We start from the raw sequence: 14498 nt of genomic DNA, 5'->3' as shown, positions 1-14498 counted from the left end.
GAGGCGGAGCTTGCAGTGAGCTGAGATCCAGCCACTGCACTCCAGTCCGGGCGGCAGAGCGAGACTCCGCCTCAAAAAAAAAAAAAAAAAAAATACAAAAATTGGCGCCGGGCATGGTGGCACACGCCTGTAATCCCAGCTACTCAGGAGGCTGAGGCAGGAGAATCGCTTAAACCCGGGAGGCGGAGGTTGCAGTGGGCCGAGATCGTGCCACAGCCCTCCAGCCTGGGCGACAGAGTGAGACTCCCATCTCCACCAAAAAAAAAAAAAAGCGTATGTGTCTCCATATATATATGGATAACCATCTCATACCCATTAGGATGGCTACCCATCTCATACCCATTAGGATGGCTACTATTAAAAAAAACAATAAAATAGGCTGGGCGCGGTGGCTCACGCCTGTAATCCCAGCACTTTGGGAGGCCGAGGCTGGCGGATCACCTGAGGTCGTGAGTTCGAGACCAGCCGACCAACATGGGGAAACCCTATCTCTACTAAAAATACAAAATTAGCCAGGCGTGGTGGCACATGCCTGTAATCCCAGCTACTCGGGAGGCTGAGGCAGGAGAATCGTTTGAACCTGAGAGGCGGAGGTTGCGGTGAGCCGAGATTGTGCCGTTGCACTCCAGCCTGGGCAACAAGAGCGAAACTCGGTCTCACTCACACACACAACCAAAACAACAAAATTGCCAGTGCTGGTGTGGATGTAGAGAAATTGGAAACTTTGTGCACTATTAGGAATGAAAACTGGGACAACCACTATGGAAAACACAGTATGGTAGTTCTTTTAAAAATTAAAAATAGGGGCCGGGTGCGGTGGCTCAAGCCTGTAATCCCAGCACTTTGGGAGGCCGAGACGGGTGGATCACGAGGTCAGGAGATCGAGACCATCCTGGCTAACACGGTGAAACCCCGTCTCTACTAAAAAAAAATACGAAAAACTAGCTGGGCGAGGTGGCGGGCGCCTGTACAGTCCCAGCTACTCGGGAGGCTGAGGCAGGAGAATGGTGTGAACCCGGGAGGCGGAGTGTGCAGTGAGCTGAAATCCGGCCACTGCACTCCAGCCTGGGCGACAGAGTGAGACTCCGTCTCAAAAAAAAAAAAAAAAAAATTAAAAATTAAAAATAGGGGCCGGGCATGGTGACTCAGGCCTATAATCCGAGCACTTTGGGAGGCCAAGGCAGGCAGATCATTTGAGGTCAGGAGTTTGAGACCAGCCAGGACAACATGATGAAACCCTTTCTCTACTAAAAATACAAAAATTAGTGGGGTGTGATGGCGCACACCTGTAATTCCAGCTACTTGGGAGGCTGAGGCAGAAGGATTGCTTGAGCCCGGGAGACGGAGATTGTAGTGAGTCGAGATCAGGCCACTGCACTCCAGCCTGGGGAACAAAGCAAGACTCCGTCTCAAAAAAAAAAAAAAAAAAAAAATTAAAAATGGAAGGCCATGTGTAGTAGCTCATGACTGTAATCCCAGCTCTTTGAGAGGCCACAGTAGGTAGCTCACTTGAGGTCAGGAGTTCGAGACCAGCCTGGCCAACATGGTGAAACCCCCGTCTCCACCAAAAAATACAAAAATTACCTGGGTATGGTGGTGCACACGTGTAGTCCTAGCTACTTGAGAGGCTAAGGCAGGAGAATTCTGCTTGAACCTGGGAGGTGGAGGTTGCAGTGAGCTGAGATCACATACCACTGCACTCCAGCCTGGGTGACAGAGTGAGACCCTGTCTCAAAAAAAATAAAAATAAAATTACCATATATATGATCCAGCTTCTGTATACCCACTTCTGAGTATACATTAAGTTCTCATTTAATGTTGTCAATAGATTCTTGGAAGCTGTAACTTTTAAGTGAAACAACCTATAACAAAACTTGGTGTTTTTTTTCCTCATCAATGTTATAGGAAACAGTGTTATTCTAGGACTTGCTGTACATTCTTTCGCTTGAAGTTGCAGTTTCTGAGAACATATGAATAATGTTAAGTGAGGACTTATTGTATACCCAAAAGAAGATAGTTGTACACCTACATCCACAGCAGCATTATTCATAGTAGCCAAAAGTTAGAAGAAACCCAAGTGTCTATCAGTGAATGAATAGTAAACAAAATACAGTATATGCATCCAGTGGAAGATTATTCAGCCTTAAAGAAGAAAATTCTGACTACATGCTGCTATATGATTCCATTTACATGAGGTAGCACAAATAGTATACAGAATTGTATGTTTAAAAATGGTTTGGAGGCTGAGGCAGGAGAATGGCGTGAACCCAGGAGGCGGAGCTTGCAGTGAGCTGAGATCCGGCCACTGCACTCCAGGCCTAGCGACAGAGCGAGACTCCGTCTCAAAAAAACAAAACAAAACAAAACAAAAAATAGGCCGGGTGCAGTGGCTCAAGCCTGTAATCCCAGCACTTTGGGAGGCCGAGACGGGCGGATCACGAGGTCAGGAGATCGAGACCATCCTGGCTAACATGGTGAAACCCTGTCTCTACTAAAAATACAAAAAACTAGCTGGGTGACGTGGCGGGCGCCTGTACTCCCAGCTACTCGGGAGGCTGAGGCAGGAGAATGGCGTGAACCCGGGAGGCGGAGCTTGCAGTGAGCTGAGATCCGGCCACTGCACTCCAGCCTGGGTGACAGAGCGAAACTCCGTCTCAAAAAAAAAAAAAAAAAAAAAACAACAACAACAACAAATAGTTAACTAGGGCCGGGCACAGTGGCTCATGCGTGTAATCTCAGCACTTTGGGAGGTCAAGGTGGACAGATCACGAGGTCAGGAGTTCAAGACCAGCCTGGCCAGCCAACATAGTGAAACCCCATCTCTACTAAAAATACAAAAAATCAGTGGGGCGTGGTGGCGGGCGCCTGTAATTCCAGCTACTCGGGAGGCTGAGGCAGGAGAATCACTTGAATGTTGCAGTGAGCCAATGTTGCAGTCATGCCATTGCACTGCAGCCTGGGTGACAAGGGTGAAACTGCGTCTCAAACAATCAAACAAAAAAAGATGGTTTAACAAGGCTCATGCCTGAATCCTAGCACTTGAGCCTGAATCGCTTGAGCCTAGGAGTTGGAGGCTATCCTGGGCAACATAGTGAGACCCCATCTCTATAAAAATACAAAAAACTGGCCAGGTGTGATAGTGCGTGCCTGCAGGCCCAACTACTCAGGAGACTGAGGAGAGAGATCTGATTGACCCTCCTGGGAGGTCGAGGCTGCAGTGAGCAATGATCATGCCACTGGACTCCAGCCTGAGTGACAGAAGGAGACCCTGTCTCAGAAAAAAAAAAAAAGAAATAGGAAACAAATGTCTATCATTTTTGCAGTTGTGTCTGGTTAAACTGTGGCACTTTTATAGTGAAACACTAGCATTGTAAACAATGTTTATGTAAAAAAAAAAAACTTTTTAAAATAATAAAAACGCTATGCCACTGTAATAAAAGGTTGAAGTAGCTATTTATATATAAATGCCTGTTTATGCATAAAATGTCTGGAAGGATATACAAGAAACTGAAATCTTGGCTGGGCACAGTGGCTCACGCCTGTAATCCCACCCAGCACTTTGGGAGGCCAAGGCGGATGGATCACGAGGTCAGGAGATCAAGAACATCCTGGCTAACACGGTGAAACCCCGTCTTTCTAAAAAAAATACAAAAAAAATTAGCTGGGCGTGGTGACGGGCGCCTGTAGTCCCAGCTACTCGGGAGGCTGAGGCAGGAGAATGGCATGAACATGGGAGGCAGAGCTTGCAGTGAGCTGAGATTGCATCACTGCACTCCAGCCTGGGCGACAGAGCAAGACTCCGTCTCAAAAAAAAAAAAAAAAAAAGAAACAAATCTTATAAGGAGGAAACTGGGTGACTAGGGACAAGGGTGGCAAGAAAATTTCGTCATATACCCTTTTGTACCTTCTGAATTTTGAATCATGAATAATTGCCTTCTCAAAATTTATAAATAAATTGTGTTGTTATAACTTTTATTTTGATTTCTAAGATGGAATTGTCAGCCACCTGAAGAAGCAGGCAGGACCAGCTTCAGTGCCTCTCAGGACTGAGGAAGAATTTAAGAAATTCATTAGTGATAAAGATGCATCTGTAGTAGGTAAGTAGCAAATATTAAACCGTGCCACAGAATCATCAACTTGGTTTCCAAAACCCTCCATGTCTGGGAAAGCCACAGAATTAAAGCAGTTAAGGAAACTTTGGGGCAATTGAAAAGGCAACTGACAGAATTGGGTTAGCAATTACTATAATGTACTATAGTACATTATATAATTAGTATATAATGTAATTATAATGTGGGGGCAATTGGTGTTTTATTTGGGTGGGTTTGTGGTCTTATAGATGTGAAGGTTTAATTTCAATTAAAGGACTAGGAGGGGTGGGCGTGGGAGAAAAATAAAGGACTAGGATAGGAATATCTTCAGCATTTTCTAATGCTTCTTAAACTCTGAGATTTAACTCATATAATAAGGTAGTTATGACTGAAAATAAGGTTTTAAGGTAGGAAGATACAAGTAAATAATAAAACTCTGCTATTTTCACAATAATTAGGGAACTTAAAAGTTAAAATCAGATTACTAGGATTTGTCTTGTTTTTGCAGCATTCATTGCTTTCTCATGTGTTGCAATATCTCGTTTTTAAATGACATGAGCCAGTTAAACACTTTCTGCATCTTAGATGTTCATTGTTTTGTTTTTTAAATGTGATATATGATAAATTTGACTAAAAAATAAATATAAACGTAAAAGCTATGTTTGTGCTTCTCTTAGTCTCCTAATTACTGTAATAAAACTGACTTTTGCTGGGCACGGTGGCTCACGCCTGTAATCCCAGCACTTTGGGAGGCTGAAGCGGGCAAATCACCTGGGGTCAGGCGTTCTAAACCAGCCTGACCAACATGGAGAAACCTTAGTCGGCGTGGTGGCACATGCCTGTAATCCCAGCTACTCGGGAGGCTAAGGCAGGAGAATCACTTGAACCCAGGAGGCGGAGGTTGGTGTGAGCCAAGATCGCGCCATTGCACTCCAGCCTGGGCAACAAGAGCAAAACTCTGTCGCAAAACAAAAAACAAACAAACAAAAAATACTGACTTTCTGGCAGCAGAATATGGTTTACTGTTTAAATTTGGCCAAAAGCCACTTTTTATCATCTAAATTTTACTGATTCTTTATATTTTACAAGGAGTTAGCATGTATTCATTAAACATTTATGTTTTAGTCACTTTTCTAAATGAGTAATACTAAAGACAAATATAGAGAAAGAAAAAAATTGGGTGAAGTGGTTTACAGTTTATTTTGACGTATCGTCTTAATCCTTCTGATACCTCAAATAGTCCCTGAAACTCTTAAGTTAAGCAATTTGCCCGAATTTGTTCAATTATGGGAAAGTAGAATGAAGAGTTGAACACTGACAAATTTTCTCCCTTGGCTCTCTCAAGAAGTGTGTCCATAAAGGGTAGAGGGAAAATTCTCATCCTAAATATTGTGCCTGTCTGAAGTAGTCATGACAAAGCAGACCCAGTCCTCAAAGTAGAATGAAACCCTTGAAAAATAGACGTTTATGGTTTGGAATATCTATCTGTCAGCACTTATTGCTTCTTCCTTGTGTTTAATATTTTCTGTATAGGTTTTTTCGATGATTTATTCAGTGAAGCTCACTCTGAGTTCCTAAAAGCAGCCAGCAACTTGAGGGATAACTACCGATTTGCACATACGAATGTTAAGTCTCTGGTGAACGAGTATGATGATAATGGAGAGTAAGTGACTGAGTTGAATCTCCAGACCAAGTATTATTGTGTGAACTGGTGTGATTGATTGACTGATTGATTGATTAGGACAGGGTTTCACTCTGTCGCCCAGGCTGGAGTGCAGTGATGCGATCTCTGCTCACTGCAACTTTCGCCTCCCAGGTTCAAACGATTCTCGTGCCTCAACCTCCTGAGTAGCTGGGAGTACCGGCACGTGCCACCATACCTGGCTAATTTTTGTATTTTTAGTAGAGACAGGGTTTCATCATATTGCCCAGGCTGGTCTCAAATTCCTTGGCCTCCCAAAGTGCTGAGATTGCAGGCATGAGCCACTGCACCAACCTGAATTGGTCATTTTTATACCTAATTTTTCCCAAGGGTTTATTGAGTACTTTCAAGGCATTATGCTACATGCCAGAAACTATTGCTGCCTTTAAGGAACAACCCTCTATCTAGTAAAGGGAGATTGTATACATGAACATATGTAAAAATGAAAGTATAAGTATATACAGAGTGGTTGGAAGTACAAAAGAGGGAGTGATTGTTTTTCTTCTTTTGGGGTAGGGGGTAATATCAGAAAAATTCATAGAGGGGGTGACTCTTGAAGGATGAGTTTTTTTCTGGAAGGTTATGGCCTTTGAAATAAAAATTATTCCAGATAGAGCACCAGGAGTGAAGGCCTTGAAATGTAAGATAGCCTAGGCTTGTTGGGGCCCATAGTACTGCTGGAGTGTTGTTTGTGATTGAGAATATGAAAGATAAAATCGGAGTGTTAAGCAGAGACCAAATTATAAATTTTAAGTGCCATACAAAAGAGCTTAAATTTTATCTTTTAGACATTTGAGAGCCATTGAAAGACTCTGGGCTGGGGAGTAATGCTTACTGTTCTGTTATTGGAATACTAAGCTTGTGGGAGTTATAGCCTCCTGCTCAAGGTCATTGCCAAGGTCTGATCTTTCACAAAAACAATTTACAACCTCCCACATAAATGGGTTAAATTTGTGAAGAAGTCACTGGCAACCACATGATAATGGTTTGAAGGGGGAGTGGTGAAAGGCATTCAAGGGATTCTAAGGAGAATTCTAAGGATTATAAGGAGAATTTAAACTGAGGATGACATGTGAGAGTCTAAACTCAGTCAACAGCATTAGTGGCAATGGATAGGAAGGAGTGAGTATAAAAAATGTAAACAATAGTCACTAACCATGTGTGAAAAGGAGAAGATTTAGAGTAAGTTTGAGGGATTTTTTTTTTATTTTTTTCAGACGGAGTCTCACCCTTCTTGCCCAGGCTGGAGTGCAGTGGTATGATCTCGACTCAATACAACCTCCGCCTCCTGGGTTCAAGTGATTCTCCTGCCTCAGCCTCCTAAGTAGCTGGGATTACAGGTGTGCACCACCACACCTGGCTAATTTTTGTGTTTTTAGTAGAGACAGGGTTTCATCATATTGGCCAAGCTGGTCTCAAACTCCTGACCTTTGGTGATCTGTCTGCCTCAGGCTCCCAAAGTGTTGGGATTACAGGCGTGAGCCACCACAGCCAGCCTGCTATTGTTTCTAAAGGTTTGAAAATCTACTCTAACCCCCTTTTGAGATAATGAAAAAGCTGAAGACCAGAAGGATTAACTGGTCTAATGTGTTTGGAATTAGTTGGGGAACTATGATTAGAACCACGTTCTCTTAATTTTCCAACCCAAAATGTATTAAACCCTATACCCGGCCGGGCGCGGTGGCTCAAGCCTGTAATCCCAGCACTTTGGGAGGCCGAGACGGGCGGATCACGAGGTCAGGAGATCGAGACCATCCTGGCTAACACGGTGAAACCCCGTCTCTACTAAAAAAATACAAAAAACTAGCCGGGCGAGGTGGCGGGCGCCTGTAGTCCCAGCTACTCCGGAGGCTGAGGCAAGAGAATGGCGGGAACCCAGGAGGCGGAGCTTACAGTGAGCTGAGATCCGGCCACTGCACTCCAGCCCGGGTAACAGAGCCAGACTCCGTCTCAAAAAAAAAAAAAAAAACCCTATACCCAATTATTGCATTTAAGATTAAGGTGGTTAGCATCTTAGTGTTAATGAGAATGTCATGTTGCTGAATCTGTGGTACTAGAAAAGAGTCCTTATGTGCTTAGATGTTGCTAGTTAAAAGTGGCAGCAAAAGTAATCGTCCTGAGCATTACATGAAACATGGGGGCTCCGCCTGTAATCTCAGCATTTTTGGAGGCCGAGATGAGAGGATCACTTGAGCCTGGGAGTTCAAGACCAGCCTTGGTAACATGGTGAGACCCCCATCTCTATAAAAATTTTAAAAAATAAAAAATTAGTTGTGCATGGTGGTGCACACCTGTGTTCTCAGCTATTTGGGCAGCTGAGGTGGGAGGATCACTTGAGCCTGGGAGTTCAAGGCTACAGTGAGCCATGATCATACCACTGCACTCCAGTCTGAGCAACAGTGAAACCCTATCTCAAAAAAAAAAAAAAAGGATGGGAGACAGTTCTTCTGCTATCTGCCTACTGAGACTTTTTTTTTTTTTAAGGGGTATCATCTTATTTCGTCCTTCACATCTGACTAACAAGTTTGAGGACAAGACTGTGGCATATACAGAGCAAAAAATGACCAGTGGCAAAATTAAAAAGTTCATCCAGGAAAACATGTGAGTACTTCTTTGTATCTTGTCTGGGATTTATTTGCTTGATTTTAGTTTGTTTACCTCAGTTATTAAGCAGAACTATATTTTGGCTTAAACGGTCTATTCGGGGGGATTGTAATAATAATAGTTTGAGTTTATATTAAAGCTGTAATGTATGGGTGTTAGAACTCCTGTTGTCATCCTGTAAGGTATATATTGCTCAGTACTTGTCCTAAATGTTGAAAATCTCTTTCCTTCATAAATGCTATCAGTTACTTTGTGGCAACTTTATGATATAGCTAAAAACCTGCCAAGCCAGTTGATAATGGATTATTTCATTTCAGTTTCGGTATCTGCCCTCACATGACAGAAGACAATAAAGATTTGATACAGGGCAAGGACTTACTTATTGCTTACTATGATGTGGACTATGAAAAGAATGCTAAAGGTTCCAACTACTGGAGAAACAGGTAATAAGAATTATGTTTTTCCCACATGGACAAGTTTACCCAATGTATAAACAGTCCCTTCTAACTATCTTGTTGTTTCCTTAAGAATCTGTAAAACAATAAATGGTTCCTTAAGCTGTAAAAAAAAAAAAAAAAATTAAAATTACTGTCCTGTTACCATGTGTGGTATAAGAGCAGGAAAGAATGGGAACATTTGGCTTCCAAAAACTACATTTGAAGCCATAGGACAAATTACATAAACTGTTTTCAAAATCTATTGGGCATGTATTTCATAGGTGTTTCTTTGCTTTGTGACACAGTGACTCTAAGTAGAAGGTGGAAATTTGATATGAAATGCACTTAAGCATTGTGCTTACTTGCACATTTAGACTCTCAGTGCATTTTACCTTTACAAATTTTCTTTTCAATCAGTCATTATGCCTAAAACAGATTTCAGTTGTATATTACAGCAAGATTTAGCAGGAATGCACCAGTTGATTGGGCATCACCAATTTGCCAGTGAAGTTCAGTAAGGCATTGAAGTATATCATAACCCTATGTCAGGGCCCAGGAGCTCAGACTGTTCAGACTGATTCCAGAAGGCTAGAACTGTAGAACTTAGTCTTTGCTTTCCAGTCACTTGCTTCTTAGTTTCAAAAGTGCTTGACCACCCTGTATAGTCTTGGCACAAATGTCTCTTGTTTCCCACAGGGTAATGATGGTGGCAAAGAAATTCCTGGATGCTGGGCACAAACTCAACTTTGCTGTAGCTAGCCGCAAAACCTTTAGCCATGAACTTTCTGATTTTGGCTTGGAGAGCACTGCTGGAGAGATTCCTGTTGTTGCTATCAGAACTGCTAAAGGAGAGAAGTTTGTCATGCAGGAGGAGTTCTCGTGAGTTGCTAGTTGGGCTTTGATTCTCCAAGGCATTTATTAAAGCCTTTTATACTACAAAGGATTTCTGAAGAACAATAACCCTGGAATGTGAAGATAGGTCTTTTAATCAAGACCTATGACTGTCGTATTTCTCAATTTAAATATAGATACTTTAGGCCAGACATGGTGGCTCACACCTGTAATCCCAGCACTTTGGGAGGCCAAGGTGGGCGGATCACCTAAGGTCGGGAGTTCGAGACCAGCCTGACCAACATAGAGAAACCCCGTCTCTACTAAAAATACAAAAATTAGCCAGACACGGTGCATGCCTGTAATCCCAGCTACTTGGGAGGCTGAGGCAGGAGAATCGCTTGAACCTGGGAGGCGGAGGTTTCGGTGAGCCAAGATTGTGCCATTGCACTCCAGCCTGGGCAACAAGAGCGAAACTCCGTCTCAAAAAAAATAAATAAATAAAAATAAATAAATACATATAGATACTTTAAGGATTATGATCCTTAATGAATTCTGAAAACTAATGAAAGGATGGCAGGTTGGAATTCTTACATAATTCCACTTGGTCATTATTAATTGCAGATAAAGGCTGAGCACAGTGACTCACACCTGTAATCCCAGCACTTTGGGAGGCCAAGGTATGTGGATCACTTGAGGTCAGGAGTTCGAGACCAGCCTGGCCCAAATGGTGAAACCCCATCTCTATTAAAAATACAAAAATTAGCTGGGTGTGATGGTGTGCACCTGTAATTCCAGCTACTAGGGAGGCTGAGGCACCAGAATCACTTGAACCCGGGAGACAGAGGTTGCAGTGAGCCGAGATCACGCCACTGTTCTCCAGCCTGGGTGACAGAGCAAGACTGTGTCTCAAAAAACTAAAAAAAGATAAGATTGGACAACCTCCTTTGGGCCAGATGTGGTTGCTCACACCTATAATCCCAGCACTTTGGGAGGCTGAAGCAGGAAGATCACTTGAGCCCATGAGTTTGAGGCCAGCCTGGGCAACATAGCCAGACCCCGTCTCTTAAAAATTGGAAAATCCAAAAAAAGATTGAACAGCCTCATTGATACTGATGTAATTGCAAACCAAACCATTCCCCGCTCATCCCTACAGAATGTATTTTCTTTTTGAAATACCACATGGGTCTAAAGTAAACTCAGAATCAGTAAGATCTTAAGACCCCAGAAACAATTTTTACCCTCACTTTCTGAGATTTTGGGAGATTGAGACGAGAAAATATTCCTTGTGAGACAGTCAATAAAATGAAATACTGTAAACACACACTATCCTCCAGAGCAATAAGACCTGGTTCTTTTACAAAAATGAATCTCTAGCAGACCAATGATTCTTTCTCTGAACTTTGAAATCCACAAAGAACACATTAGAAATAAAAGGAACGGTTTGTTTCTTCAGTCTGTAGTTCTGCATATTGAGAGATAAGAGTTCCCCTTTTTTTTTAGCCTTGAAAAGCTAAAATACATAGTAACTATTCAAAGCAATTGCTATAATTTTCTCAGTGGTGGGAATAGATTAACAAGCCTTACCCTTGTCTTCCAATTGTAGGCGTGATGGGAAGGCTCTGGAGAGGTTCCTGCAGGATTACTTTGATGGCAATCTGAAGAGATACCTGAAGTCTGAACCTATCCCAGAGAGCAATGATGGGCCTGTAAAGGTGAGGTACTGACAGCCTCATCAAGCTATGAGCAATTGCCTCTCCTCATTTCTTTGTTCCAAAACTGTGGGGTCTAAATGAAGACTTTGTTGGCCATCTCTTTTTTTTTTGTCCTTATTCCCTGAGTCATAAAATAAGCATTGGCAGGGCAAGCGATAGTTCATGCCTATAATCCCAGCACTTTGGGAGGCCGAGGCAGGCAGATCATGAGGTTGAGCATTCGAGATCAGCCTGCCCAACATAGTGAAACCCCGACTCTACTAAAAATACAAAAAAATCAGCCAGGTGTGGTGGCGGGTGCCTGTGTTCCCAGCTACTTGGGAGGCTGAGGCAGGAGAATCGCTTGAACCTGGGAAGCAGAGGTTGCAGTGAGTCGAGATTATGCCACTGCCCTCCAGCCTGGGCGACAAGAGTGAAACTCCATCTCAAAAAAAAAAAAAAAGCATTGGCAGGGCTCATAATGCTTGGTAGGGGCAAGAGTATAAAGCCTGCATAGAATTTTGTGATGAAATTTATATTGGGCTGTTACTCTTGAGGATAGAGCAACCTCTAAGAACAGTGTGTTACTTCGAATTTTTTTATAGAGATGTGGTCTTACTCAGTTGTCTCAGCCTTCTGAGTAGCTTGGACTGCAGGCATGTGCCACCAAGCCTGGCTTGAAATTATTTTAAGCAACGGTTGGGTAGCACTTCTATGTCCTGTAACTTCCTGAACATAGTTTGACAGGTGACAGACAAAGGAACGAGTTGGTATCTAGTGAATGACAACATCTTTAATCTGTAAATGTGATTTGGGTTTCCATGACTTATTTTCCGTGGTAACACATCAAATTAGAGAGGGATTGGGTCTAGGAACAAATACAGCTTGTGAATTTATTTTTTTATGTTACCTTACCAACTAGAGATTCTTCTGTGTTTTCCAGGTAGTTGTAGCAGAGAATTTTGATGAAATAGTGAATAATGAAAATAAAGATGTACTGATTGAATTTTATGCTCCCTGGTGTGGTCACTGTAAGAATCTGGAGCCCAAGTATAAAGAACTTGGAGAGAAGGTAAGTGTGAATCCTATTCTGAGGATAACATTTGAGCGGGAGCAAAGTTTATATATGTATTCAGCATTGGTTCATTTGTTTGGTTCCTAAGTACTGGTAGATTTTTTTCCCAATTGCTGTTTACTCACTTTCTCTTGACTGCCCCCTAGTGCTCCAGCCTGTGCAGTGCCTGAGATACCCACTTTTAACATTCCATTCCTCAGGCTCAATCTAGATAATAGTTCAAAATATCTAAGAACTTCTCAATTTTGGTAATGGCTTACATGAATCCATATGGTTCTTCATCTTAAAACATTTGACTTAGCCCTTGTAATGTTTTATTTAGACCAGGTAAATTTGAAGGTGGCAATATGTAGTCTTAATACAAGAGAAAAAAGAGAAGCTTGTGGAAAGTGAGGTACTACCATCTGCAAAGCACTCTTCCCACCTGAACAGCAGTTTATCTGCTGGAATTAGAGCGCACCACCACACCCGGCTAATTTTTGTATTTTTAGTGTTTGAAGAATGAGATTGTTTTAAGTCTTGAATTGACTTAAGTGTCCCTCTGTCACTGAAAACTTGAAATGTAAACATTTAACCTGTTTTATTAACAGCTCAGCAAAGACCCAAATATCGTCATAGCCAAGATGGATGCCACAGCCAATGATGTGCCTTCTCCATATGAAGTCAGAGGGTAAGTGGATTAAAAATTAACAAAAATGTCTAGGCAATTGATTGGAATAAAGCTTGTAACCACCAGGAAATCATTACTAGACATAGTCTTCATATTCCAGTTGAAGGCAGAACCACTGATTCCTTCTTGGCTTAAGAGTTCTGCACATAAGCCCACATAACTGCTTCAAATTAATAAATGTTTCTTTCCCCAGTTTTCCTACCATATACTTCTCTCCAGCCAACAAGAAGCTAAATCCAAAGAAATATGAAGTAAGTGAATTGTCCCATATCCCCACAAATAAATACACAGACATAAACACACACTCTTAAACATAGTTCTTTAATTGGGTTGGTTTATTTACTTATTTTTATTTATTTTTGAGACGGAGTTTCGCTCTTGTTGCCCAGGCTGGAGTATAATGGCGTGATCTCAGCTCACCGCAACCTCCACCTCCCAGGTTCAAGCGATTCTCCTGTCTCAGCCTCCCAAGTAGCTGGGATTACAGGCATGTGCCACCACCTTGGCTAATTTGTTTTTTTTTTTTTTAATTATACTTTAATTTCTAGGGTACACGTGCATAACGTGCAGGTTTGTTACATATGTATACTTGTGCCATGTTGGTGTGCTGCACCCATCAACTTGTCATTTACATCAGGTATAACTCCCAATGCAATCCCTCCCCCCGCTAATTTGTATTTTTAGTAGAGATGGGGTTTCTCCATGTTGGTCAGGCTGGTCTTGAACTCCTGACCTCAGGTGATCTGCCCACCTTGGCCTCCCAAAGTGCTGGGATTACAGGCGTGAGCCACCATGCCAGGCTAATTGGGTTTATTTAACTAAAAACTGTTTAAACTCTCATGGTCAGTATATGTGGCTGCTAATGGGCTTTTACAAACTCAAAAGTCTTCCTGTTTGGAGCAGATCAGGGTTATTTAAAAAGTTACATTTTTAAGATAATCTTTCTGTTTTCAGGGTGGCCGTGAATTAAGTGATTTTATTAGCTATCTACAACGAGAAGCTACAAACCCCCCTGTAATTCAAGAAGAAAAACCCAAGAAGAAGAAGAAGGCACAGGAGGATCTCTAAAGCAGTAGCCAAACGCCACTTTGTAAAAGGACTCTTCCACCAGAGATGGGAAAACCATTAGGGAGGACTGGGACCCATATGGGAATTATTACCTCTCAGGGCTGAGAGGACAGAATGGATATAATCTGAATCCTGTTAAATTTTCTCTAAACTGTTTCTTAGCTGCACTGTTTATGGAAATACCAGGACCAGTTTATGTTTGTGGTTTTGGGAAAAATTATTTGTGTTGGGGGAAATGTTTTGGGGGTGGGGTTGAGTTGGGGGTATTTTCTAATTTTTTTTGTACATTTGGAACAGTGACAATAAATGAGACCCCTTTAAACCGT

The 14498-nt window shown here is 42.2% G+C and overlaps 1 protein-coding gene across 1 annotated transcript in view; it reads left to right on the top strand.

The window, feature by feature from the left end:
• The window catches only part of PDIA3 (protein disulfide isomerase family A member 3), a 25029-nt gene extending 10531 nt beyond the window's left edge, over positions 1–14498 (top strand). Inside the window, exons 4-13 of the mRNA XM_033190317.1 lie at positions 3990–4097; positions 5625–5754; positions 8278–8394; positions 8715–8840; positions 9531–9713; positions 11272–11380; positions 12303–12431; positions 13025–13104; positions 13298–13355; positions 14059–14498. Of these exons, the coding sequence (XP_033046208.1) occupies positions 3990–4097; positions 5625–5754; positions 8278–8394; positions 8715–8840; positions 9531–9713; positions 11272–11380; positions 12303–12431; positions 13025–13104; positions 13298–13355; positions 14059–14172 (1154 nt within the window). The 3' untranslated portion in view covers positions 14173–14498. The remainder of the gene's footprint in view (positions 1–3989; positions 4098–5624; positions 5755–8277; positions 8395–8714; positions 8841–9530; positions 9714–11271; positions 11381–12302; positions 12432–13024; positions 13105–13297; positions 13356–14058) is intronic.

Source organism: Trachypithecus francoisi, unplaced genomic scaffold, assembly GCF_009764315.1.
Source record: "Trachypithecus francoisi isolate TF-2019V2 unplaced genomic scaffold, Tfra_2.0 Lachesis_group3, whole genome shotgun sequence".
In the NCBI taxonomy this organism is placed as follows: Eukaryota; Metazoa; Chordata; class Mammalia; order Primates; family Cercopithecidae; genus Trachypithecus; species Trachypithecus francoisi.
This window is presented reverse-complemented; position numbering and strand designations above follow the sequence as displayed.